Source organism: Caretta caretta, chromosome 5 (genome assembly GCF_965140235.1).
Source record: "Caretta caretta isolate rCarCar2 chromosome 5, rCarCar1.hap1, whole genome shotgun sequence".
Lineage (NCBI taxonomy): Eukaryota > Metazoa > Chordata > Testudines > Cheloniidae > Caretta > Caretta caretta.
In genome coordinates, this window is record NC_134210.1 from 1,227,047 (window position 1) to 1,250,253 (window position 23,207).

Consider the following 23,207-nt stretch of genomic DNA (forward strand, 5'->3'; position numbering starts at 1 on the left):
TAATTTCAGCTACAAAAATGATACACCCAGACAGATAGCATCATCCTAACCAGCAAACCAGAACCTTCCCCTAGACACCGCACACGACAACCTTTGTACAATATCTGCTGCGAATATTACAGCAGTAATCTATACGGTCACAGGTCATGTCAATAACGTCACAGAGGAGAAGGGGGCGCCTATGCTCCGCAACCTGCCCAGGGCTGAGAGGGCAGCTCCATGTGGTCCTTCAAGCCTGGGCTGCCCCACAGCCTGCCACCGCACTGCTCCCGGCCAGGCTCCACTGAGCTGGGTGGGGCTTGGCCCTGGGGGCTCTGGGCTGCTGGGTTCTCTCAGGGCAGGTGAAGGTCGGACCCGTGGGGCTCCGGTCAGACGTGGCTCTGCCCCTTGCTCCTCCCAGAGAAGCTGTGGACGGCCCCAGAACTGCTGCAGAAGGGGCGCCTGCCCCCCCAGGGGATGCAGAAGGCCGATGTGTACAGCTTCAGCATCATCCTGCAGGAGATTGCCCTGCGCAACGGGCCCTTCTACATCGAGGGCATGGACCTGAGCCCCAAGGGTGAGGGGGGGCTGGGTCCCTAGGGATGGGGTGGAGGAGGGGTGGGCCCCAAGATGACAGTGTGTGGGGCGGGGCCAGGGCTGGGTCCTTAAGTGACAGGGCCGCATGGCCCGGACCCTGAGGTGTGAGTGCGGGGGGGGGCGGGGGGGGGCAGGGCTGGGTCCCTAGGATACAAGGTGGCGGGGGGCTTGGACCCCGAGGTGCGAGTGGCGGGGGGCAGGGCTGGGTCCCTAGGTGACAGGATGGCAGGGGGCCCGGACCCCGAGGTGTGAGTTGGGGGGGCGGGGCTGGGTCCCTAGGTGACAGGGTGGTGGGGGGCCTGGACCCCGAGGTGCGAGTGGGGGGTGGCGGGGCTGGGTCCCTAGGTGACAGGGTGGTGGGGGGCCTGGACCCCGAGGTGCGAGTTGGGGGGAGCGGGGCTGGGTCCCTAGGTGACAGGGTGGCGGGGGGCCTGAACCCCAAGGTGCGAGTGGGGGGCGGCGGGGCTGGGTCCCTAGGTGACAGGGTGGTGGGGGGCCTGGACCCCGAGGTGCGAGTGGGGGGCGGCGGGGCTGGGTCCCTAGGTGACAGGGCGGTGCGGGCCCGGAGCCCCAGGTGCAAGGACCGGTCCAGCCCAGGGTGAGGACAGCCAGCCGCTCAGACGGCACCCTGGGCCTGGCTGGGCTCCCCCGTGCCCTTGCCCCGGCGCGTGGCCCACGCCGTGCCGCGCTCCGTCCCCGCAGAGGTGGTGCAGAAGGTGCGGAACAGCCAGCAGCCCTTCTTCCGGCCCTCCATCGACCTGGGGCTGCACAGCGAGGAGCTGGCCGTGCTGATGGAGCGCTGCTGGGCGCAGGACCCCGCCGAGCGCCCTGACTTCAGCCAGATCAAGATCTTCATCCGCAGATTCAACAAGTGGGTGCCCCGGCCAGGGTGGGACAGGGCTTGGGGCGCGGCCTCATGCCAGCTGGCACCCAGGGGCGCTGGGGGAGGGGTGTGGGGCTGGATGCGCGCCCTCAGGGCGTGGGAACAGCTGGGAGCGGGGCCGAGATGTGCGATGGGGGCACGCTCCGGGCAGGAACGGGAAAGCAGGACGGTGTCACTCCCCAGCACCCGGAGTGTGTGAACACAGGAGCATTACGGTGTCGCACGCGGCCCCTCAGGCAGGGGTAATACGGGGGGTTTCTTATCTCCCACCTCCCCAGTCCTGTGTGCTCAGCTGGGGCGGGGGTTCTGCTCCCCCTGGGGTGTTGGGTGCCGGCTGTCACTGTCCTGGTGACTGGGTTTTCGGATCCTCCATTGATGTGGGGCCGGCCTCAGACCAGACAGCGGGGTGACGTTCAGACCCGTGTCAGCCGCCCTGAGAACAAAAGGTCCTTTCTCCCCCCTCCCGCATGGACCCATGCAAAATATAGAGGAAACTGAGGCACACCACAAAGTCATGTAACATATTCCAGAAACTTCCCGCTCGGTCACGGTACCAAGAGGGGTTCTGGGTGGTGTCATAGCCGCTCCTTGAGCGCCAGACCCAGGAGGCGACTGGGGAGCAGCAGCCCTTGGGGAGCAGGCTCTGGGGGGGGGGTATTACTGTGCCCCCTGTGTCGTGGACACAAGGCCCCCCCACAAGTCTCCTCCCGTGGCCTCTCTGCCGGCCTGTCTCTGCAGGGAAGGCAGCCCCAGCATCCTGGACAACCTGCTGTCGCGCATGGAGCAGTACGCCAACAACCTGGAGAAGCTGGTGGAGGAGCGGACGCAGGCCTACCTGGAGGAGAAGCGCAAGGCCGAGAACCTGCTCTACCAGATCCTGCCCCAGTGAGTGACCCACACAAGCCCCTGAGCATGCGCTAGCAAGGGGGGAACGCCGGGGGGCACATGCCAAGCTCCGCCACGGGTGTGCGCTGGCGTGGGATGGGTGTGCGGAGCACCTCCAGGGGCGTGCGGTGGAGTGAGGGGCAGAGTGCCCCGGGAGTGGGTGGTGGATGGGGCTTACAGGCCTTAGCACTGCTGCACTGCACGGTGCCTGGGGCGGGGGGCAGGGGCCTGGTGCTTCTGCCTTGCTCCCCTTTCGCAGCGGGGGGGCAGTCTGGGGCAGCAGCGCTCACACTGACCTGCCCCCCAGCTCCGTGGCCGAGCAGCTGAAGCGTGGGGAGACGGTGCGGGCCGAGGCCTTCGACAGCGTCACCATCTACTTCAGCGATATTGTGGGGTTCACAGCCCTGTCGGCTGAGAGCACCCCCATGCAGGTAACCTAGGTGGGGGGGAGCAGCGCCCCTGCGGGTAACCGGGGGAGGGGAGAGACCATACCGTGCAGGTAACCAGGGGGGAGAGCCCCCCATGCAGGTAGCCAGGGAGGGGGAGAACAGTGCCTTGCGGGTAGCCAGGGGGTGCCCTGTGGGGGAGGGTCTGTAGGGGAGCAGCCTCCCCTCCCCCCGGCAGCCCAGTTCCCGGGGCTCTCAGCATGGGCTGGCCCCGTGCGTGGGGAGCCGCGGCCCGCGGGGTGTGGCTGGGCGCCCTGGGCAGTGCCGGCTGCGCAGCGAGCGGCCAGGGAGGCTGGGCGCTCGGCCCTCACCTGTGCTCCCCGCCCCCAGGTGGTGACCCTCCTGAACGATCTCTACACCTGCTTCGACGCCATCATCGATAACTTCGACGTGTACAAGGTGAGACGGGCCGGCCGCTGTGCATGGTGCTCTCAGGGCCGGGCCTGGCGGTCGCGGGGAACCCAGCGCTCGTGCCCCGGGGAGGGGGTGGGGAGCTGAGAAGATGCTCCTCGGCAAGGGGCTCCGGGGCCTGGCTCTCAGCGGGATGGGAGTGTGGGTGGGGTCTCCCGCTTTCAACTCCCTGGGGTGGCAGACCCGGGCATGCGTTTGCTGATGCTCGTCCCTGACTCTGCTTGGCCCCCAGGTGGAGACGATTGGAGACGCCTACATGGTGGTGTCGGGGCTGCCGGTGCGGAACGGGAAACTGCACGCCAACGAGATCGTCCGCATGGCGCTGGCGCTGCTGGAAGCCGTGAAAACCTTCAAAATCCGGCATCGGCCCAACGACCAGCTCCGGCTGCGCATCGGCATCCACACCGGTGAGCCGCCGGCCCCGCTCTGCAGACACGAGGCTCATGCAGCCAGCGGTGGGCCCAGGGAGGGCCTGGACCCAGCTCCCTGGTGGGGCACCACGCTCCGAGTCACCAGCAGGACTGGGGGGACGTGCTGTCCTGGGGCCAGAGGGGGCCTGGGCGAGGGCAGGGGTTCCCAGGTCCTGCGCAGAGGTGACGGCTCTCTCCCCCGGCAGGTCCTGTCTGTGCCGGGGTCGTAGGGCTGAAGATGCCCCGGTACTGCCTGTTTGGAGACACGGTGAACACAGCCTCGCGCATGGAGTCCAACGGGCAAGGTAAGTCTCCCCCTCAGCGGGCAGCCCAGCCCTATGCCCTGGCATCGCAGCTCACCCATCCCCCTCCCGCTTTCCCTACTCCTGGGCCGCTCCCTGGTGGGTACGGCAATGGGCCCCCGCCCAGCTGCAGGGCAAGTTCAGGGCTGGCCCTCGCTGCCCTATGGCAAGGTGACTTGGAGGCAGCACCATGGGAACTGCCCAGTTGAGCCCATCTAGCCCAGGAACCCCCAGCCCAGATCCAAGCCGTGGGTCCACAGGTGTAGCTCCAGACCCCTTGCTCTGGCCCCTGGTGACTCCTCCCCCTCCTCTGACCCAGCACTGAAGATCCACATCTCGTCCACCACCAAGGAGGTCCTGGATGAGTTTGGCTGCTTCGAGCTGGAGCTCCGAGGTGACGTGGAAATGAAGGTGAGTCTGGGGTCCCGCTCTGCCAGGACCGGTCCCACCAGATGGACGGGGGCAGGGCTGTTGGCATCTCAGTGCTCCTGGGGCACTGGGCATCGGCAGGTGAGCACGGAGCTGGAAGCAGGTGGAGGGGCCAGGTGTGGGGCCAGCAGCCAGGATGCCATGGCCATGGGAATGCACGGACGGGCCCCTGCACAGCTGAGAGCCCAGCAGCCCCTGTGCCAACTTCAGCCACAGCAGCTCTGCCCATGACGGGCACATCTTGGCAGCGGGGAGAGCCCCTCGGGAGCGCACTGCACGGCTTGGAACAGCGGGCACTGCCGAGCTCTCCAATGCGGCATCCCTTCTTGGGGCAGGGAGTGCAGCGGGGCATGGGCGGCCCCAGCTCTGCAGAGGGGAAGCCTGGAGAGGCCTGGCCCCAGCTGCGGGACATGGAGGATGTGGGGCGGGTGAACCCGCCCGGCCGTGGGGCCCAGCCCCAGGCGATGGCTCGGGCCTGACCTGCTCCCCTCTGCCTTCCAGGGGAAAGGGAAGATGCGGACGTACTGGCTGCTGGGCGAGCGGACAGACGACAGCATCATCTGAGGCGGGCCCCTGGGCTGACTCGGGCTCTGCACTGAGCGGGGCTTCGTCACTGAGCTCCGCACGCAGGAGGCTGCGCGCCGTCTCTGAGCACCACTCCCCGGCCGCGGCAGGGAGCGCCCAGCACACAGGTGGCTCCTGGGCTGGCACCGGGCTCTGCCTCCGGACTGCAGGCCCCAACCAACCCAGCCGAGCTCCACGGGCCCTGCTGGCAGACATACACAGCCGTGCTGCCCACCTGGCCCTGCCTGCCCAGCTGCAGTCTCCTTCCACTCAGCCTCCGAGTGCAGGGCCTGGCGGGGATAGCGGGAGCCAGCCGGGCCCACGACCCCACTCGGCTCCTCGGAACCTGGCTGTACCTGGGCTGGCAGAGCCCCGGGCAGCGCCTGAGAACGAGCCCCCGGGGCCCTGAGTCTCTGTAACCTGGTATCCCCTCCCCAGGCTCGGCTGGCTCTGAGCCCCTCAGCCTCGCCACCCCCTGGGCCCAGCCGGCTCTGAGCCCATCCCCCCAGGGGCCTGGCTGCTCCCCCATGGCACTTGGCCTTCTTTCCAGTACTCTGCACCCTCCCCCGAAGTGAGCAAACTGGGGGCTGCTGCCAGGGCTGGCCCTCAGCTGGAGGTGGGGGTGTTCCTCACCCACTGTCCTGTGGCCTGGTTCACACGAGCACGATGCAGCTGCTCACGCCTTCCCTTGTAACTGTCCCGCATTCCTCCCCCTTGCCCTGTAACTACCCAGTGGGCTGGGCAAATGCCCACAGCGTGGCCATGCCCACAGCCTCCCTCCAGTGTACAGATAGGGATCAAACTGTGCAGACGATTGTGTTGAAATACAGACTTCCCGAACCAGACCCTGCACGTCTCTGGGGGGGCTAAGCGGAGAGCACTGCCGCAGTGTGACCCTGGGCGGCTGTCTGGGGGGTGGAGGGAAGCTGGTGCCACCCTGAGCGGAGGGCTGGGGAGACCTGGCCAGTCAGGCTTCTTTGCCTGGCCAGGTAGTTGGTGACCAGCTGCAGGGGCTGCTGTGAACACTGGCTCCTGCATTGTGTGCCGGTTGCCCTGTGTGCAGTGATGCCCTGGGCACGGCCATGCACCCGCCCTCCACCTGGCCAGCCCTGGCAGGAAGGCCATGCAGCAGCCGTGGGCCCCGCCTGGCTCCTGAGTGCAGAGCGGGGCTGGAGGCTGCCTCGCTGCGTCTCCTGGACCACGTTCAGAGAACGGCTCGCTGCCCACACTGGGTTTGCTTTGGCTGGTGGCCGGAGCACTTTCCTGTGAGCTCAGCGCCGGCTTCTCAGCCAGCCCCTTCCTGGAAGGCACCATTGCCCGGAGCACGGCAGCGGCGGGGGCTCTGCCTGGCCCAGGGGCTGGCGGTAATGAGACCACGCACACTTCCCAGAGAGCGTGAGAGGGAGCAGTGGGCCATGACATGGCCAGCCCGAAGTGCAGAAAGAATAGCAAATATGGCAGGCGACCAGCTTGGCTTAACAGTGAAATCTTCAGTGAACTTAAACTTAGAAAGGAAGCTTACAAAAATGGAAACTTGGTCAGATGACTTGGGAGGAGTATCAAAATATTGCTCGAGCATGCAGGGATGTAATCAGGAAGGCCAAGGCACAATTGGAGTTGCAGCTAGAAAGGGATGTGAAAGGGAACAAGAAGGGTTTCTACAGCTATGTTAGCAATAAGAAGAAGGTCAGGGAAAGTGTGGGCCCCTTACTGAATGGGGGAGGCAACCTAGTGACAGAGGATGTGGAAAAAGCTGAAGTACTCAATGCTTTTTTTGCTTCAGTCTTCACAGACAAGGTCAGTTCCCAGACTGCTGCACTGGGCAACACAGCATGGGGAGGAGGTGAGCAGCCCTCAGTGGAGAAAGAACAGGTTAAGGACTATTTAGAAAAGCTGGACGAGCACAAGTCCATGGGTCCAGCTCTAATGCATCTGAGGGTGCTGAGGGAACTGGCTGAGGTGATTGCAGGGCCATTGGCCATTATCTTTGAAAATTCGTGGCGATCAGGGGAGGTCCCAAACAATTGGAAAAAGAAAAATATAGTGCCCATATTTCAAAAAGCGAAGAAAGAGAACCCGGGGAACTACAGACCGGTCAGCCTCACATCAATCTCTGGAAAAATCCTGGAGCAGGTCCTCAAGAAATCCATTTTGAAGCACTTAGAGGAGAGGAAAGTGATCAGGAACAGTCAGCATGGATTCACCAAGGGCAAGTCATGCCTGACCAACCTGATTGCCTTCTATGATGAGATAACTGGCTCTGTGGATATGGGGAAAGTGGTGACATCTTGACTTTAGCAAAGCTTTTGATATGGTCTCCCACAGTATTCTTGCCAACAAGTTAAAAAAGTATGGATTGGATGAATGGACGATAAGGTGGATAGAAAGCTGGCTAGATTGTCGGGCTCAATGGATAGTGATCAATGGCTCCATGTCTAGTTGGCAGCTGGTATCAAGTGGAGTGCCCCAGGGGTCGGTCCTCGGGCCGGTTTTGTTCAATATCTTCATAAATGATCTGGAGGATGGTGTAGATTGCACTCTCAGCAAGTTTGCAGATGACACTAAACTGGGAGGAGAGGTAGATACGCTGGAGGGGAGGGATAGGATACAGAAGGACCTAGACAAATTGGAGGATTGGGCCAAAAGAAATCTGATGAGGTTCAACAAGGACAAGTGCAGAGTCCTGCATTGAGGACGGAGGAACCCAATGCACTGCTACAGACTAGGGACCGAATGGCTCGGCAGCAGTTCTGCGGAAAAGGACCTAGGGGTTACAGTGGACGAGAAGCTGGATAGGAGTCAGCAGTGTGCCCTTGTTGCCAAGAAGGCCAATGGCATTTTGGGATGTATAAGTAGGGGCATTGCCAGCAGATCGAGGGACGTGATCGTTCCCCTCTATTCGGCACTGGTGAGGCCTCATCTGGAGTACTGTGTCCAGTTTTGGGCCCCCACTCCAGGAGGGATGGGGACAAATTGGAGAAGGTCCAGCGGAGGGCAACGAAAATGATTAGGGGGCTGGAGCACATGACTGATGAGGAGAGGCTCGCAGGTCTGGTCTGTCCCATGGGGGGCCAGCAGGGGTGGGCTCCGCTGTGCTGCCCCATCCCCCGCCCATGATGCCAGGAGAGCGAGGATGGGCGAGCCCTGTGCAGGCTCATGGTGCTGTCTGTGCCCATGGGAGGCAGGGCTTAGCTGGCAGCTCTGGTACCCCACCCTGTGCTGCAGTTTCCTGCACCAACCCCAGAGCTGCAAGGAGCTCAGCAAACCTGCCCGCTCCAGCCACCCCATGGCCTGATGGCAGCACCTGCTGCCTCCGCCAGCCCCAATGGCACCAGGGCGAGGGCTGGGCCCTGCCGGCCCCAGTGGGCAGCCATCCCCGCCCTGTAGATCTGCCTGCTACTGCCCCGCACAGCTGCATGAGACTCCTGCAGGGAGGGGGCTCTGGGGAGGCCCTGGCCCCAGGCCAGAAATGGCTGGGACAGGAGCCCCTTGTCCGGGACAATGCCCCCTGGCCAAGCTCCAGCTCACCCAGGCTCCCTGGCCTGTTGCAGTTGGGATCACTGGGCAGGCAGGGCTAACAGGCCCTGCTAAAGGGGGGCAGCCCGGAGTGCTGTCAGGGCCCTGGCTCAGCACAGCACCTCATCCCCCCACCAAAATGCACAGGTGAGGGGGTAGTGGTGCCTGGGGCCCAAGTCCATGCCCGAGTACCCCGCGCCTGCACGGGGCACTACCAGACGCCTTCTGCATCTCACTCCGGCCGTATCTGCCGTGCGCCCTACCCCAATGCACACGCAGCATCCCTCCAGCCCAGTGCGGAGCCTCCAGCGTCACACCAGCCAGCCATTCCCATCTACTCTTTATTGCTCTGCAGGGCCTAGAGTTTGGGGTAGTTCTCGGGGGCGTAGGGCATGGGCTGGTCCAGGTACTCGCTGATGGGGGTGGTGAAGGTTGCGTTCCTCCTAAAGGGGGTGTCACTGGTACGGATGTTGGAGACGCCCTGAAAGAAGAGGAATTGGACAACATCCCAGGTGAACAGAGCAGGACTTTCAGGGAGGGCCTCAGCTGTGGGGATGGGGCAGACATGGCAGGGCTCCCGGCTGGGGGGGATGGGGCCAGAGGCGGCAGGGCCCCCGGCTGAGGGGACGGGGCCAGAGGCGGCAGGGCCCCCGGCTGAGGGGACGGGGCCAGAGGCATGCTGAGGAGAGGAGCAGGAGTCACTCCACGCCCCTGCCCGTGGGGGTGGCTGCCAGTCTGTTGGGTCAGGCCCAGCCCTGCCAGCAGCCACATGGGATGCAGGTGGGAACGGCTGAGCTGCTGGGGCACTCGCTTGCTGCCCGCAGACAGCCTGGCTGGCGCAGACCAGGGGTACTTACAGGCAGCTGGCGGACGCTCTCCAGCCAGAAGGTGTGGGGCTGCTCCAGGCGATAGTCATGGGGCTGGGAGAAGCACAAAGGCAGAGCATGCCCATCAGCAGGGAGCTGCATCCCCCAAGGCTTCCCGTGCTCCTGCGATGGGCGCTTGGCTTGCCCTGCTGAGGACCCACAGGGGAGTCTCCATGGCCATGGCAAATCCCAGCCTCCCCGAGGGCACCACCCACGCTGGGGGGCACTGCCGAGTGGGCAGCACTTGAGCCTGCAGCTCAGGCCCTCCGTGCTGGCTGTGATGCCGAGCGCCAGGAACAGCAGGGGCTGAATCACCCCTGCTGGGAGAGGGCAGGTGGCAGGTCCCTGCCCTGGCCATGTACCCTGCCATATGCCCATCCAGCTACCCACTCTGCCCAGCTCCTCCTCTCCGCCCCAGTCCATGGACCTGTCACTATCCCACCCACCCTGTACCCCCCTCCTTCCCCTGCAGGCTGAGCAGCGACGCTGGGGGCGGCTGACGGTGCGGAGCCCTGGGCCCAGGTCTCACCCTGGTGGGGGGCGGCAGCTCAGCCCGGAAGCCCTCCTTGCGGTAGTCCCAGTGGGTGGTGGAGAGTGACTCCATGGGCCCGGCGGGAGGGTAAAGCTCCGTCAGGGTCTCCTTCCTGCAGAGAGACGCTGGGGTTACCGAGGGACGGGGCTGCAGCGCCCACCGGCTCCCCTGCCACCCTGGCCCAGCCAGTGGGCCCCGTGGGAAAGTTCTGCAACCACAGGGGACCCAAGCTGCAAAGAGCCCCGCCCCACGGGGAGGAGCCTGCACAGAGTTCTCACCTGGCCCCAGCCCAGGGGAGGAGTCTGTGAAGAGCCCCACCCCCAGGGGAGCAGCCTAGGCAGGCGCCCGCCCCCGCACAAGGGTGGTGGAGTGGGGGGAGTGTTGATGTGCTCGGGAGCAGGGCGTGGCTCTGCCCTGGGGGTCACACGGGCGCCGGCTGCAGGGCGCTGGCTGGGGAAGCAGCAGAGTGGGGCATGTCAGGCTGGCCGGCAGCCTCCCAGGGGCTGGCCGGAGCCTGGGGGCAAGGCCGACGTCCTCTCTGTTCCAGCAAGCCAGTGCCCCCGCAGCATCATGCAGGCCCTGGCTGGGCCGTGCCCCCAGGGCTCCCACTAGTCAGGTGCCCAAAGCCACTGGCCATCCCCTGCGCCCCCGAAGAACAGCTCTCTCCGGGGCTCCACAGGCCAGCTGGGACACCCCACCAGCATTTAGCAGCCTCTGCCCCTACTCGGCCTCCAGCTGCCACCCCCCAGCCAGGCCCATGGCCACCCGGGCGTTTCCCTCCCCCTGGGCATTGGCTACAACTGGTACCCCCAGTGCTCCCCTGGCCCCCGCCTGCTCACACTGCCCCTGGGGGGAGCGCTGCCCCCCAGACTCCTAATCTCTCCTGCTGTCTCTGCTTTCCCAGGCTCACAACAATGGCTTCCCTTATCACAGGGCCCGGGGGAGCGGGCCAGCACATGGGCCCCAGACGCTATCACAAAGGAAAAGCAACAGGAAACCCCCCCAGGCCTGGAGCATGACGCAGCCCAGCGGCTCAGCACAGGGCGCAGGCGAGGAACAAGGAGGCCTCAGGCCTGAATCTGAGCCGGACTCGCCTCTGGCTGGGGTCAGCATGTGTTGGGCTGAACCAGGAACCAGCCGGCATGGCCCCAGGCCCTTTGCAGCAGTGACCCACCTCAGTGAGCCCGACAGCCGCCCCGCAGGGGTGCTGCAGTCCAGACAGGCACCCGGCACTGCTGGAGTCTGGGCCACGCTGAGCGCTCACCTGGTGGGGCCTGGGCCAGCCAAGTGTCTCATAACCCCCCTCCAGGCTGAGCACCCGTCTGGGCCGGGCAGCCTCAGGAGGGGTCTTGCTGGTCTGGGGCTCTAGGTATGCGGGATAACACTGCATGTGAGACAGGCACAACCCCTCCCCAGTCCCTGCCCCCAGTCTGGCTCCCCCAGCACCTCAGAGATCAGGACCTGGATATAAGGACCCCTTCCCTGGCCCCATAGAGCGCCCTGGGAAACCACAACCAGGGGCTGGCAGAGCCAAAGGAGACTACAGGAGCTGTGGAAATCTGTGGGGGCCATACCCAGGGCTGGGGGCGGGAATCCAGGGCAAGCAGCGCCCAGCAGGGGCAGGAGGCACAGGAATGTTGGCAGTGCCAGGGCAGCGAGCTAGCAGCCCTCAGCCAAGCAGCACAGCGGGGGCAATTCCACAGGCTCCTCTCCCGCACCGGCTGCTCAGCGCTCGCGTCTCTGCCGCAGCTGGCACCCAGCCTCCCCGCCGGGGGCCGGACTCTGCTAGCGGGACTCCGGCCAGCACGCTGAGACCAGCAATGGACACACTGCAGTGCCAGCGGAGACTCAGTCGGAGGCCACACGGCCCCCGGGGGCGGGCGGGCAGGCTAGAGCTCGGGTGGGTAGCCCAAGCCTCTGCCACTTTTCCACACTGCAATTCTCAGCGGGCTGGCAACGGCTGCTCCCCGGGCTGGAGATCCATCTCCCGCTGCAGCATAGACCCAGCCAGAGTGCCCAGTGCAGCTGGCACTTCCCCCATGGCTGCCAGGCACAGGCGCCTCCCGAGACGGGGCCCTGCTCCCTGCACGGCCCAGCTGAGCTAGGGGCCTGGGGAGAGTGAGGCAGCTCCAGGGAGAAGAGCTTGGCTGGGGAGCAGCCTGCTCATTGCCAGCCCCGCACTGCCCTACCCGCCCTCCCTGCTGGGAGCCTGAGCGTGGGCAGGGAAAGGGCAGCAGGCTCACCTGTATTTCTGGTACAGCATTAACTCCAGCATGGCCTCCCGCTGCCCTGCAGGGAGAGACGGGGCACGTCAGTGCTTGGGGACTGGCCTGGGCACTGTACTGCAGCCCCTGGAGTCAGAGCCCCTGCCAAGGCAGCGGTGTGGGGTGGGCTGGGAGGCCAAGAGAAAACACACAGGCAGCCTGCAAGGCACAGGGAGTACCATGGCCAGATAGGGAAGGGCAGCAACCTCGATCCACAGATACAGCGCCAGGCGCCTGAGACCCAGAGCGAGTCATCCTGCCCAGCCGCGAGCAAGGCCTGCAGCTGCCTCTCAGGGGAGCTGTCATCAATATAAAGGGAAGGGTAAACACCTTTAAATCCCTCCTGGCCAGAGGAAAAACCCTTTCATCTGTGAAGGGTTAAGAAGCTAGGATAACCTCGCTGGCACCTGACCACAATGACAAATGAGGAGACAAGATACTTTCAAAAGCTGGGGGGAGGGAGAAACAAAGCCTCTCTCTGTCTGGGTGATGCTTTTGCCGGGGACAGAACAGGAATAGAGTCTTAGAACTTAGTAAGTAATCTAGCTAGAGATGCGTTAGATTCTGTTTTCTTTAAATGGCTGAGAAAATAGCTGTGCTGAATGGAATGGATATTCCTGTTTTTGTGTCTTTTTGTAACTTAAAGTTTTACCTAGAGGGATTTTCTGTGTTTTGAATCTAATTACCCTGTAAGGTATTTACCATCCTGAGTTTACAGAGGTGATTCTTTTACTTTTTCTTCTATTAAAATTCTTCTTTTAAGAACCTGATTGCTTTTTCATTGTTCTTAAGATCCAAGGGTTTGGGTCTGTGATCATCTATGTAAATTGGTGAGGATTTTTATCAAACCTTCCCCAGGAAAGGGAGTGTAGGGTTTGGGGAGGATTTGGGGGGGAAAGATGTTTCCAAGCGGGCTCTTTCCCAGTTCATAGAATCATAGAATATCAGGGTTGGAAGGGACCCCAGAAGGTCATCTAGTCCAACCCCCTGCTCGAAGCAGGACCAATTCCCAGTTAAATCATCCCAGCCAAGGCTTTGTCAAGCCTGACCTTAAAAACCTCTAAGGAAGGAGATTCTACCACCTCCCTAGGTAACGCATTCCAGTGTTTCACCACCCTCTTAGTGAAAAAGTTTTTCCTAATATCCAATCTAAACCTCCCCCACTGCAGCTTGAGACCATTACTCCTCGTTCTGTCATCTGCTACCATTGAGAACAGTCTAGAGCCATCCTCTTTGGAACCCCCTTTCAGGTAGTTGAAAGCAGCTATCAAATCCCCCCTCATTCTTCTCTTCTGCAGTTATATATCTGTTAGACTTTTGGGGGTGGCAGCGATAAAGTACAAGGGCAAAAGCTAAAATAGTTTGTACCTTGGGGAAGTTTTAACCAAAGCTGGTAAAAGTAAGTTTAGAAGGTTTTCATGCAAGTCCCCACATCTGTACCCTAGAGTTCAGAGTGGGGTACGAACCTTGACATGGTGGCAGAGCGGTGGGATTAACTTGAAATCACTTTGAGATCAATTTGAGATTTTTTGAACCAGAAGCACAGATTTTAAAAAGGGAATTTTTTTTCCTTTGGGCTGCTGGAAAGCAGGTTTTCAGCTGAAAGCAGTTAGAGGTTTTTTTTTTTCTCTGCTTGGGGGCCAGAGCAGAGACAAAAGGGAATTGTCTTTTGTGAGCTGGAGTTTTCTCTACCTAAAGGCAGGGTAGTTCACCTCCTGCAGGGAAATTCACAAGTCTTCACAGACCTGAAGAAGTTTTTTTTTTTTTTTTTTTTTTTTTCTAAGAGCAACTAGAGGGGTTTTCTACCTATTTGCCTTTCAATTTTTAATTTGGAGACAAAGGTGTTAGGTTGGGTTTTTTTTAAGTATTTCTCTGTAGGCTGACAATCACTATCAGAGAACCTAGGTATCCGGACAGCACAGCAAAATTTTACAAGCCAAGGTTTTTTTGTTTGTTTGTTTTCTTTCTAACTCTCGGGTGTAAAGTTAGTTAAAAACAGAGAGGTTAGGATGACAGACTGCACTGTTCAACAAAAGCTGGAATTAGCCAGATTTGAGGCTGAGGAAAAACAAAAGGAACATGAAAGACGGATAGAACTCATACGGATGGAGATGGATGCACACACGGCCAGAGAAAAAGAAATGAAGGCTGCCCACAAGAGAGAAATGGAGGCAAGGGAAAAAATAATGGAGGCAAGGAACAAAGAACTGGAGGAGAAGGAAAAAGAGAGGAAGCATGCACTGGAGATGGAGAAGGCTCAGCGGAATATATAAACAAACCCTAAAAAGAAAAGGAGTACTTGTGGTCTCTAAGGTGCCACAAGTACTCCTTTTCTTTTTGCGAATACAGACTAACACGGCTGTTACTCTGAAACCAAACAAACCCTAGCAATCCTTCTCTAGGTACCCCTTCCCATCCCAGAAAGTTCCCCACCTACAAGGCAGGCGATGATACCGAGGCCTTCTTAGAAAACTTCGAAAGGGCCTGCCTTGGGTACAGCATCCCTGCAGACCAATACATGGTAGAGCTGAGGCCACAGCTCAGGGGACCCTTAGCTGAGGTGGAGGCTGAAATGCCTAAGGAACACTTGAACCAGTATGAACTGTTTAAAACCAAGGCGAGAGTCAGAATGGTGCTAATCCCCGAGCATTCCCGTCGGCGATTCAGAGCCCTAAGGTGGAAACCAGACGTGTCATTTACCCGACATGCCTACCACATTGTGAAACATTGGGATGCCTGGATATCAGGAGCAAGTGTTAAATCTGCAGAAGATTTGCCCTTCCTAATACAAATGGAGCAGTTCTTAGAGGGTGTTCCTGAGGAAATAGAAAAATACATCCTAGATGGGAAGCCCAAAACTGTAATCGAGGCGGGGGAGATTGGAGCCAAATGAGTGAAGGGGGCAGAAAAGAAAAAAACTGGTCGCAGTTGGAGCGGATACCAGAAGGGACAACCTCAGACCACACCCTACTACCGGGGGCAGCCCAAGGCCCCACCTACCCCCCAAGGAACCCTCCAGCCACCTTATCATCCCGCACAGGGACAGGTGAGTGGCCCAGGGTGCTGCACCACCCCACCTCCACACTGGAGCACATGGAACCACATCCCTGCGCCCCCTTGCCCAGCTGCTCCAGGCCCCAAGGCCTCACCTCTCCCAGGCAGCCCAGTCCTTCGGGGGCTGCGGTAGGAATCCTTCATGGTGGTGCGGTCAGCCAGCTGCGCGAGGAGCTGGAGGGTGAGCAGCCCGCGGTGGCCGTGCCGGTAGAAGAAGCCCTCGCTGCCCAGCTCTGGACTCGGCACTTGGTCCAGCTCGTTCGTGGCTCTCTGGAAACAAGCAGCAGCAGCACAAAGTCCAGGGTGGGGAGGGCACAGCTAGCCCTGGCCCCAGCTCTGGCCCCAGCCTCCCACGCCAAAGGGGACGGCTTCCCTCAACGCCTGTAGGGCAGCGCGGCCTGTGGAGACTGCAGCACCCAGCGAGGCAGCCTGCCAAGGGGACGGCTCTGAGGGCGGCTCACCCCAAGCCCAGCTCCTTCTCCAGCTTCCTCTGCTCCCCCAATCCCCGAGGAGCTCCGAGACACAGTGCTTCTGTGCCAACGCCTGCTAATGCCAGGACTGTGCCCTCAGCGGGGGCTGCCACAGGGCCAGGGCCATGCAGACCCCTCCTCGCAGCGAGACGTGCTGCACAGATACAGCCTCCCACCAACACCAGAGCCCAGCAGGAGCCCTGAGAGCAGCAGCTCAGTGACCGCAGGGTGGAGCAGGGACTGAGACAGGGGCACTCTCTCCTGCAGGGTCCAGAACTCGAGGACTCGCCAGAGACACTCTCAAAAGGGGAAGAGGGAAACCAGCCCTTGACCCTGGGGAAGAAAAAAGGTGCAGATGGCATCAAACTGTCCAGCCCGTCCCCGCCCTCCACTGGGGGTCACACCCCACTGTTCCTCTCTCTCCCTCAGATCCCCCTGCTACAATCCCGAGTGACCCCTCCTATGCCAGCACCCCTGGGTGCCTCCTTTACAGTCTGCAGGTATCCACAAGGGAAACAAATATTGACTAGTGGCTCTTCAGTCTAGCAGAGTAAGGTGTAACGTGATCCAGCAGCTGGCAGTTGAAGCCAGACACATTCAGACAGGGACTCAGGTGTAAGTAGAAAGAAAAGGAGTACTTGTGGCACCTTAGAGACTAACCAATTTATTTGAGCATGAGCTTTCGTGAGCTGAAGTGAAGTGATGAAGGGAGCTGTAGCTCACGAAAGCTCATGCTCAAATAAATTGGTTAGTCTCCAAGGTGCCACAAGTACTCCTTTTCTTTTTGCGAATACAGACTAACACGGCTGTTACTCTGAAACCTATCAGGTGTAAGTGTTTCGCAGTGAGGGGAATTAACCATTGGAGCCATTTACTGAGCATCGTGGGGGATGCTCCATCACTGACCCTTGTAACCCAAGATAGGATGTTTTCCTAAAAGCTGGCTGCTCTCCTTCAAACAGGAATTAATGCAGAGAAGTTCTCCAGCCGCTGTTAGACCGCAGGTCGGGTCAGTCCTAGGGCCCGTGCCATAGAGGGGGTCACACTGGTCCTATGGCCTGTGCTGTGCAGAGGTTCAGACCAGTCCTAGGACCTGTGCTGTGCAGGGGGTCAGGCCGGTCCTAGGGCCCGTGCTGTGCAGGGGGGTCGGACTGGATGATCACACTGGAGTCTAGGATTTATGATGTTAAACTGGCATCAGGGTACTGGACCCTCCCACCCTGGAACTCAATTCACTGAGCCACGATGGGCCTGATGAGTGGAATAAGTGCTGCCATAGCATAAAAGACACAGCTCCTTTGAGCCTCTGAACACAAAGGGCCAATCCCCACACACCCAGTGGCTCTTATCATGGCAGGCACTGGGGCTATAGGGAGGATAGGACCCCCCACAGGGAAGCCCATCCTGGCCGGTGCTGAGTGTACAGGGTTGGGACCATACGCACACTGCCAGCCCTGTCCGGGGGGGCGCTGATGTTGACATTTCAATAATGAATGAGATGTTAGGTTGGGTGGAGATCAGCCATGTGGGGCCTTGAAAGTACAGACAGGCAGCTTAGGTTGGCCGGGGGAGGTAGTGGAGGGGTGACGCAGGACAAGTGATGGGCTAGGAGAAGGACCTGGGTAGCCGCATTCCGAGTGGATCCAAGTGGGGCAGGACTGCACTGTCAAGGCCAGAGAGAGGGATGCGAGGCACTGGGATCCCGGAGGAGAGCTTTCGCTGTGTGGATGGACAGGAAAGACTGGGTCTTCCAGATGGGATGCAGAAAGAATCAGCAAGATGTAGACCTAGCCTGAGTGCGAGGACCTAGAGAGGTGCCTGAGTGGAGGTTACGGCCCCGGGCAGCAGGCAGGATGGTGCGTCCTACCAAACTCTGCCTGGGGGGTGTCTGATAAATGTGACCTCCCACCAGGACTGGCTCCAAGCCACCGGCACCATTCAGCACAAGACACTGCCATAGGACTCCATACCACCCCCACTGCTCACAGGGAGGGCGAAGCAGCCATGACACTGACCAGAGTCTTGGGAAGCCCAGAGCAGCAGCAGCAGCCGCAGGGGCCTACAGACTCAGGCAGACACTAGGCATTGGTCTGACCTGTACGGGGGGGAATCAGGCTAGATGGGCCCTGATGCAGAGTGCAGGAGATGGGGAGATAGTGGCCTAGCCGGGCCATGCCAGGGTGGGGTGATGCCAGGCTGGTGGCCACAGGGCAGTTATGTAGGGACATCACAGTGCTTTGCATCAATGTGGCATTGTCTGTGCTGTTGTGTAAATACCAGCAGGCAGCTGCTTTGCTGCAAACAGATGGGGGATTACCTCCTCCTGCCAGTTATGGACAAGGCATTTCCCTCGGGACTCAAGCCGCGGTTGCTCCTCAGGCATCTCAGCCTTGCTGGGCAGCATGTCGACCATGCAGGGCAGCAGCATTCCAAGGCTGCCCCCCGGCTCTCCATGGCAGGGTGGCATCTCAACCAGACAGGGCTCCATCTCAGCCTTGCTGGGTGGCATTTCTCCAGGCATCTCTGCCACGCAGGGCAACAGCTCTCTGTGGCAGGGCGGCATCTCAGCCATACTGGATGGCATCTCTCCGTTGCTCACTGGCAGCTCTCTCTGGCTGTGCAGCAAGGCTTGCTCTGTGAGAGCTGAGCTGGCGTACGAGGAAGGAGAAAGTGCTGTCATTTACACTGTGGTCCCAGCACAATGGGCTCACAATCAACGTCTACTCTCCACAGCAAACACCATCTCACCCTCAGCCCAACCCAGAGACCCAGCAAGACCAGGGCCTAGGTGCACCTTGATGCAGAGGTCCCTGGGGCTCTACCTATGCAGCCTTGCCCCATGCTATGGCCCTCCCCACTCTGGTCCCGCCATCCTCAGAACAATGGTGGTAGCAGGGATCCCGTTCTCCCCCACAATGAGGCAGGAGCTGCAGCAGGGCCCCTCTCCCTTCAGGAGCACCAGGGTTTCCTGTTCCCTCCTGGAGAGGCAGGGTGTGAGGAAATTGGAATTTTCTGTAATATTTTTGAGAGGCCTGTGTGCCTCAGTTTCCCCTGTGTGCTGCATCATTGCCAAGTGGGTAACAAAGGGCTGTTCGGTCTAGGGTGGGCTAAGAGACACAGGTGTGTCTGATGACATCTGATGACATACATCTGATGAAGTGAGCTGTAGCTCACGAAAGCTCATGCTCAAATAAATTGGTTAGTCTCTAAGGTGCCACAAGTACTCCTTTTCTTTTTACAGGTGTGTGTGTGTCACCAAGCTGTCTGGGCCTTGGTCCCCTCATCAGGAGAGCATTTGAGAAAACAATGGCAACTCCAATCCCTCAGACATTGACTCCCAGTGACCAAGGCCCCAGAGGGATCTGGATTTCCCCATCTCTCAGCAGGGAGGCTGAGCAACTTTTCCCAGCTGGAGAACAAAGGACTGGGGAGGTATGAGATGGGGGATCAGAGCTGGCAGGAGCCGGGCTCTCCCTGGAGTCTGACCTACGAGGTCAGATGGTGAGACAGGGCAGGAGTGCAAGTAGGGCGGTACCCTCCAGTACTGGCAAGAGATTTTGAGGGGTACAGCGTACTGGAAAGACTTGGAGCTAGCCCCCACTCCGGAGGGGGAGTGGGGCTGCACTCTGCTCCTTAAAGGAGCAGAATGCTGTTAGGGAGGGGATTCATTCTTTAAATGGCTTTAACAGCACAATACATACGCTAACAAACTTCAACAAAGTCAGGAGTCCTCAAGAGGGGTGGGGGGAGGATGGGTGTTTAAACAGTGTTTTTGATTCTGTTTCTCCCCACTGGTCTGAATTATCCATGACGTCCATACTGCATCACATCAAGTCCAAATCATTCGAGGAATGCCTCTGCTTGCACTGACCAGAGGATGTTTGGATTCTGATGTCAGCCCAGTTCTGCAGCCTGACGGGAATCAGGTGTTGTCCCCAGTGTACAAAGAATTCTTCTTTGCAGCCAAACTAGTCTAACATGCATTTTGTTAACTGGAACTGGAGCAGCAAAACCAAGAAAACAAATGCCTCATTTTCCAGCTTTGTGGGTGAGAGAACTATAAGTGAAGAGTATAATGCCGGACACTGACAGCCTTAAACCAGCTGCCTCAGGAATCTGCCAAGAACTTTGCTGACAATATGTTCCTCATCTTAGCAATGGAGCTAAGGCATCACACATCTGCCCACCTTTATTCAAATGAAGCTCCTTCTGATCTGACAGTTCAGGCATTGTCAGTTTCATCCAGAACAATTTACAAAAAGGGATAGAGAATAAGACGGAGAACATCTTATTGCCCTTATATAAATCACATGCTCCCCACCCCTTGTGTCCCTCCCATGAGTGCAGTACCAGCAAGAAATGATTTCTACTTGCACTACTGCCCACCGGGTTCCCTACAGCTTGGCTGGGCTCTGGGCTGACCAGACTGGACGATGCTCCAACTGTCAGTTCTCTGGGCTACCCTGAGGGCTCCCTGTGCTGTGTCCAGATGACTGATCGACCCGACGGCTCTGGCAGCGCTGTGGGAATGTCACTGCAGATGCTGGGCGAGCTGCATTAATCCCTGCGGAGTGGACAGGTCTCCACTGGGCTCTGTCTCAGTGGGACTCACTGAGCGGAGCTCATGGGGTGGAGCAGGGGGGCTGCAGGCCCAGAGGTCCAGTCTCAAGAGGTGGTGAAGCCAGAGGAAGAGTGAGACTTCCCAGGGGTATGGCCCACTGACGGACTCCTCCTAGAGACTGTTCCAAAGCTGGTGACACAGTTCCAGTCCTGTGGGTCTGTGACACGGGGTAGCAGCAAGGAGGTCCCCCAGCATTCACAACCCCAGCTTCTGAGATATCTGCTTTGATAGGAGCCATGCCCCTGTGCTATTCCCCACCTGCAATGTTCAGATCCCTCTGCTGGGGTGGGGCTGGCAGAGCATCTGACACCCCACTGAGATGCATAGGGAACTTCCCCCGTCACAGCAATCGTCTCAGACTCAGGCAGACAGGACTCATCGATTCCACCAGTCCCAGCTCCCCCCGTCAGAGCGATCAGCTCAGGCTCTCTGCAGACGCAGGCAGCATCGCTGCAACGCTCACCCTGGGTCAGTGTCAAGCTTTACTTTATGGCTGCAAAAGCCAGAAACTTCCCTTCTTTAAATGAAAGCTGAAGTTGTGCTGTGGTGGCCGGGCCCCTGCGGCTTGATCCAGCCCAGCTCATGTCCCCCCCATCTCCAGATACTCCTGACACCCTGACCCTAAATCCCACACATGCCCTAGGCCCTTCTCGTGCTCTGTGCCCCACACCAGGCCCCGCCTCCACATGCCCTGTGCCCCACACCAGGCCATGCCCCCACGTCCCCTGTTCCCCACACCAAGCCACGCCCCCACGTGCACTGTGCCCCACACCAAGCCACACCCCCACATCCCCTGTGCCCCACACCAGGCCACGCCCCCACGTGCCCTGTGCCCCACACCAAGCCATGCCCCCACGTGCACTGTGCCCCACACCAAGCCACACCCCCACGTCCCCTGTGCCCCACACCAGGCCACGCCCCCACGTGCACTGTGCCCCACACCAAGCCACACCCCCACGTCCCCTGTGCCCCACACCAGGCCACGCCCCCACGTGCCCTGTTCCCCACACCAAGCCACGCCCCCACGTGCCCTGTGCCCCACACCAGGCCACACCCCCACGCCCCCTGTTCCCCACACCAGGCCACGCCCCCACGTGCCCTGTGACGCACACCAGGCCACGCCCCCACATGCCCTGTGCCCCATACCAAGCCATGCCCCCACGTGCACTGTGCCCCACACCAAGCCACGCCCCCACGTGCCCTGTTCCCCACACCAAGCCACGCCCCCACGTGCCCTGTGCCCCACACCAGGCCACACCCCCACGTCCCCTGTTCCCCACACCAGGCCACGCCCCCACGTGCCCTGTGACGCACACCAGGCCACGCCCCCACGTGCCCTGTGCCCCACACCAAGCCACACCCCCACGTCCCCTGTGCCCCACACCAGGCCACGCCCCCACGTCCCCTGTGCCCCACACCAGGCCACGCCCCCACGTCCCCTGTTCCCCACACCAGGCCACGCCCCCACGTGCCCTGTGACGCACACCAGGCCACGCCCCCACGTGCCCTGTGCCCCACACCAAGCCACACCCCCACGTCCCCTGTGCCCCACACCAGGCCACGCCCCCACGTCCCCTGTGCCCCACACCAGGCCACGCCCCCACGTCCCCTGTTCCCCACACCAGGCCACGCCCCCACGTGCCCTGTTCCCCACACCAAGCCACACCCCCACGTCCCCTGTGCCCCACACCAGGCCACGCCCCCACGTCCCCTGTTCCCCGCACCAGGCCACACCCCCACGTCCCCTGTGCCCCACACCAGGCCACGCCCCCACGTCCCCTGTTCCCCACACCAGGCCACGCCCCCACGTGCCCTGTTCCCCACACCAAGCCACACCCCCACGTCCCCTGTGCCCCACACCAGGCCACGCCCCCACGTCCCCTGTTCCCCACACCAGGCCACGCCCCCACGTGCCCTGTTCCCCACACCAAGCCACACCCCCACGTCCCCTGTGCCCCACACCAGGCCACGCCCCCACGTCCCCTGTTCCCCACACCAGGCCACGCCCCCACGTGCCCTGTTCCCCACACCAAGCCACACCCCCACGTCCCCTGTGCCCCACACCAGGCCACGCCCCCACGTGCCCTGTGACGCACACCAGGCCACGCCCCCACATCCCCTGTGCCCCACACCAGGCCACGCCCCCACATCCCCTGTGCCCCACACCAGGCCACGCCCCCAACACTGGGCCCTGCCCCCACTTCCCCCGTGCCCCGCCCCCACCTGCCCTTAGCCCAACGCCAGCCCCACACAGCGCTACCTTTGATCCATTTGAACTCTGACCCCACCCATGACCCCGTGACCCCGGCATGGCCCCCTCACCCCTGCGGGCTCCCGTCCTCGCGCGGCCGCTCTCGCTCCATCTCGGGGCAGCCAATCACTTCTGCGCCTGCGCAGGCAGCCTCGCTGTCTCCATGGGGACAGTAAACAGCGTGGGGGCGAGCCTTCCAAGTGCGCATGCGCTGACGGCCCCACCGGCCCTGTCTCCTAAGCGACGGGACGCCACCCGCCCATTGGCTGAACGGAGCACGTGCCATCTAAGAAGCACCTCCCATTGGGCGGCTGCCGGGCGAGCATCTGACTCCAGCACGGCCCCCCCTCCCCGCGTGGGCTCGGGGGGCGGGGCTCCAGCGACCCCCCCCTCGGCCCCGGCTTGCGCTGGGCCCCGCCCCCTGCTGCAAAGACCCGTCCGGGAGCCGCCGGGCAGGGCGGGGCCAGGCGGAAAGGGGCGGGGCCTATGGGCGGGGCCAGGCGGGAAGGGGCGGGGCTTGTGGGCGGGGCCAGGTGGGAAGGGGCGGGGTCAATGAGCCGGTTCAGCAAGAAGGGGCGTGGCGAAGCTGGGGCTGTTGCAGCAGGACATATCCCTGGCTGTCTTTGGGCCAGGGTGGGGGGGAACCAGTCACTTCCCCTTGTTAACTCTGAACCCTACTGATGGTGCAGTGACAATGTCCCTGCCCAGCTTGCAGAGCCCAGGGAAG

At 61.0% G+C, this 23,207-nt stretch overlaps 2 protein-coding genes across 4 annotated transcripts in view; one reads left to right on the forward strand and one right to left on the reverse strand.

Moving 5' to 3' along the window:
- Nucleotides 1-5,751, forward strand: part of NPR2 (natriuretic peptide receptor 2) — a 51,330-nt gene extending 45,579 nt beyond the window's left edge. For both annotated transcript variants that reach the window (XM_048834679.2, XM_048834680.2), the window contains exons 14-22: nt 401-556; nt 1,279-1,447; nt 2,198-2,344; nt 2,652-2,775; nt 3,121-3,189; nt 3,434-3,608; nt 3,818-3,916; nt 4,233-4,324; nt 4,844-5,751. In XM_048834679.2, coding sequence (XP_048690636.1) covers nt 401-556; nt 1,279-1,447; nt 2,198-2,344; nt 2,652-2,775; nt 3,121-3,189; nt 3,434-3,608; nt 3,818-3,916; nt 4,233-4,324; nt 4,844-4,906 — 1,094 coding nt within the window. In that variant the 3' untranslated portion in view covers nt 4,907-5,751. The remainder of the gene's footprint in view (nt 1-400; nt 557-1,278; nt 1,448-2,197; nt 2,345-2,651; nt 2,776-3,120; nt 3,190-3,433; nt 3,609-3,817; nt 3,917-4,232; nt 4,325-4,843) is intronic.
- A 2,994-nt stretch (nt 5,752-8,745) lies between these two features.
- SPAG8 (sperm associated antigen 8) lies at nt 8,746-22,703 on the reverse strand. Of its 2 annotated transcripts, none has more exons than XM_048834705.2 (7): nt 22,552-22,703; nt 17,926-18,256; nt 15,234-15,408; nt 12,064-12,109; nt 9,818-9,932; nt 9,280-9,342; nt 8,746-8,903 (listed from the first exon to the last, which is right to left on the reverse strand). In XM_048834705.2, the coding sequence occupies exons 1-7, from the start codon at nt 22,686-22,688 to the stop codon at nt 8,781-8,783; spliced, it is 990 nt and encodes a 329-aa protein (XP_048690662.1). In that variant the 5' UTR covers nt 22,689-22,703; the 3' UTR covers nt 8,746-8,780. The 2 variants fall into 2 exon arrangements, with proteins under 2 accessions (XP_048690662.1, XP_074984404.1); XM_075128303.1 differs by lacking the exon at nt 22,552-22,703 and adding an exon at nt 20,488-20,717.
- Between the last annotated feature and the right edge of the window lie 504 nt (nt 22,704-23,207).

Excerpts from the sequence above, each read along its gene's own strand:
- SPAG8 (XM_048834705.2), bottom strand. The coding sequence starts at position 22,688 with ATGCGCACTTGGAAGGCTCGCCCCCACGCTGTTTACTGTCCCCATGGA. Across the intron at positions 18,257-22,551 it reads GAGGACGGGAGCCCGCAGGG|CTCAGCTCTCACAGAGCAAG; the intron begins GTGAGGGGGCCA and ends CTCGTACGCCAG. Across the intron at positions 8,904-9,279 it reads AGAGCGTCCGCCAGCTGCCT|GGCGTCTCCAACATCCGTAC; the intron begins GTAAGTACCCCT and ends CTCTTCTTTCAG.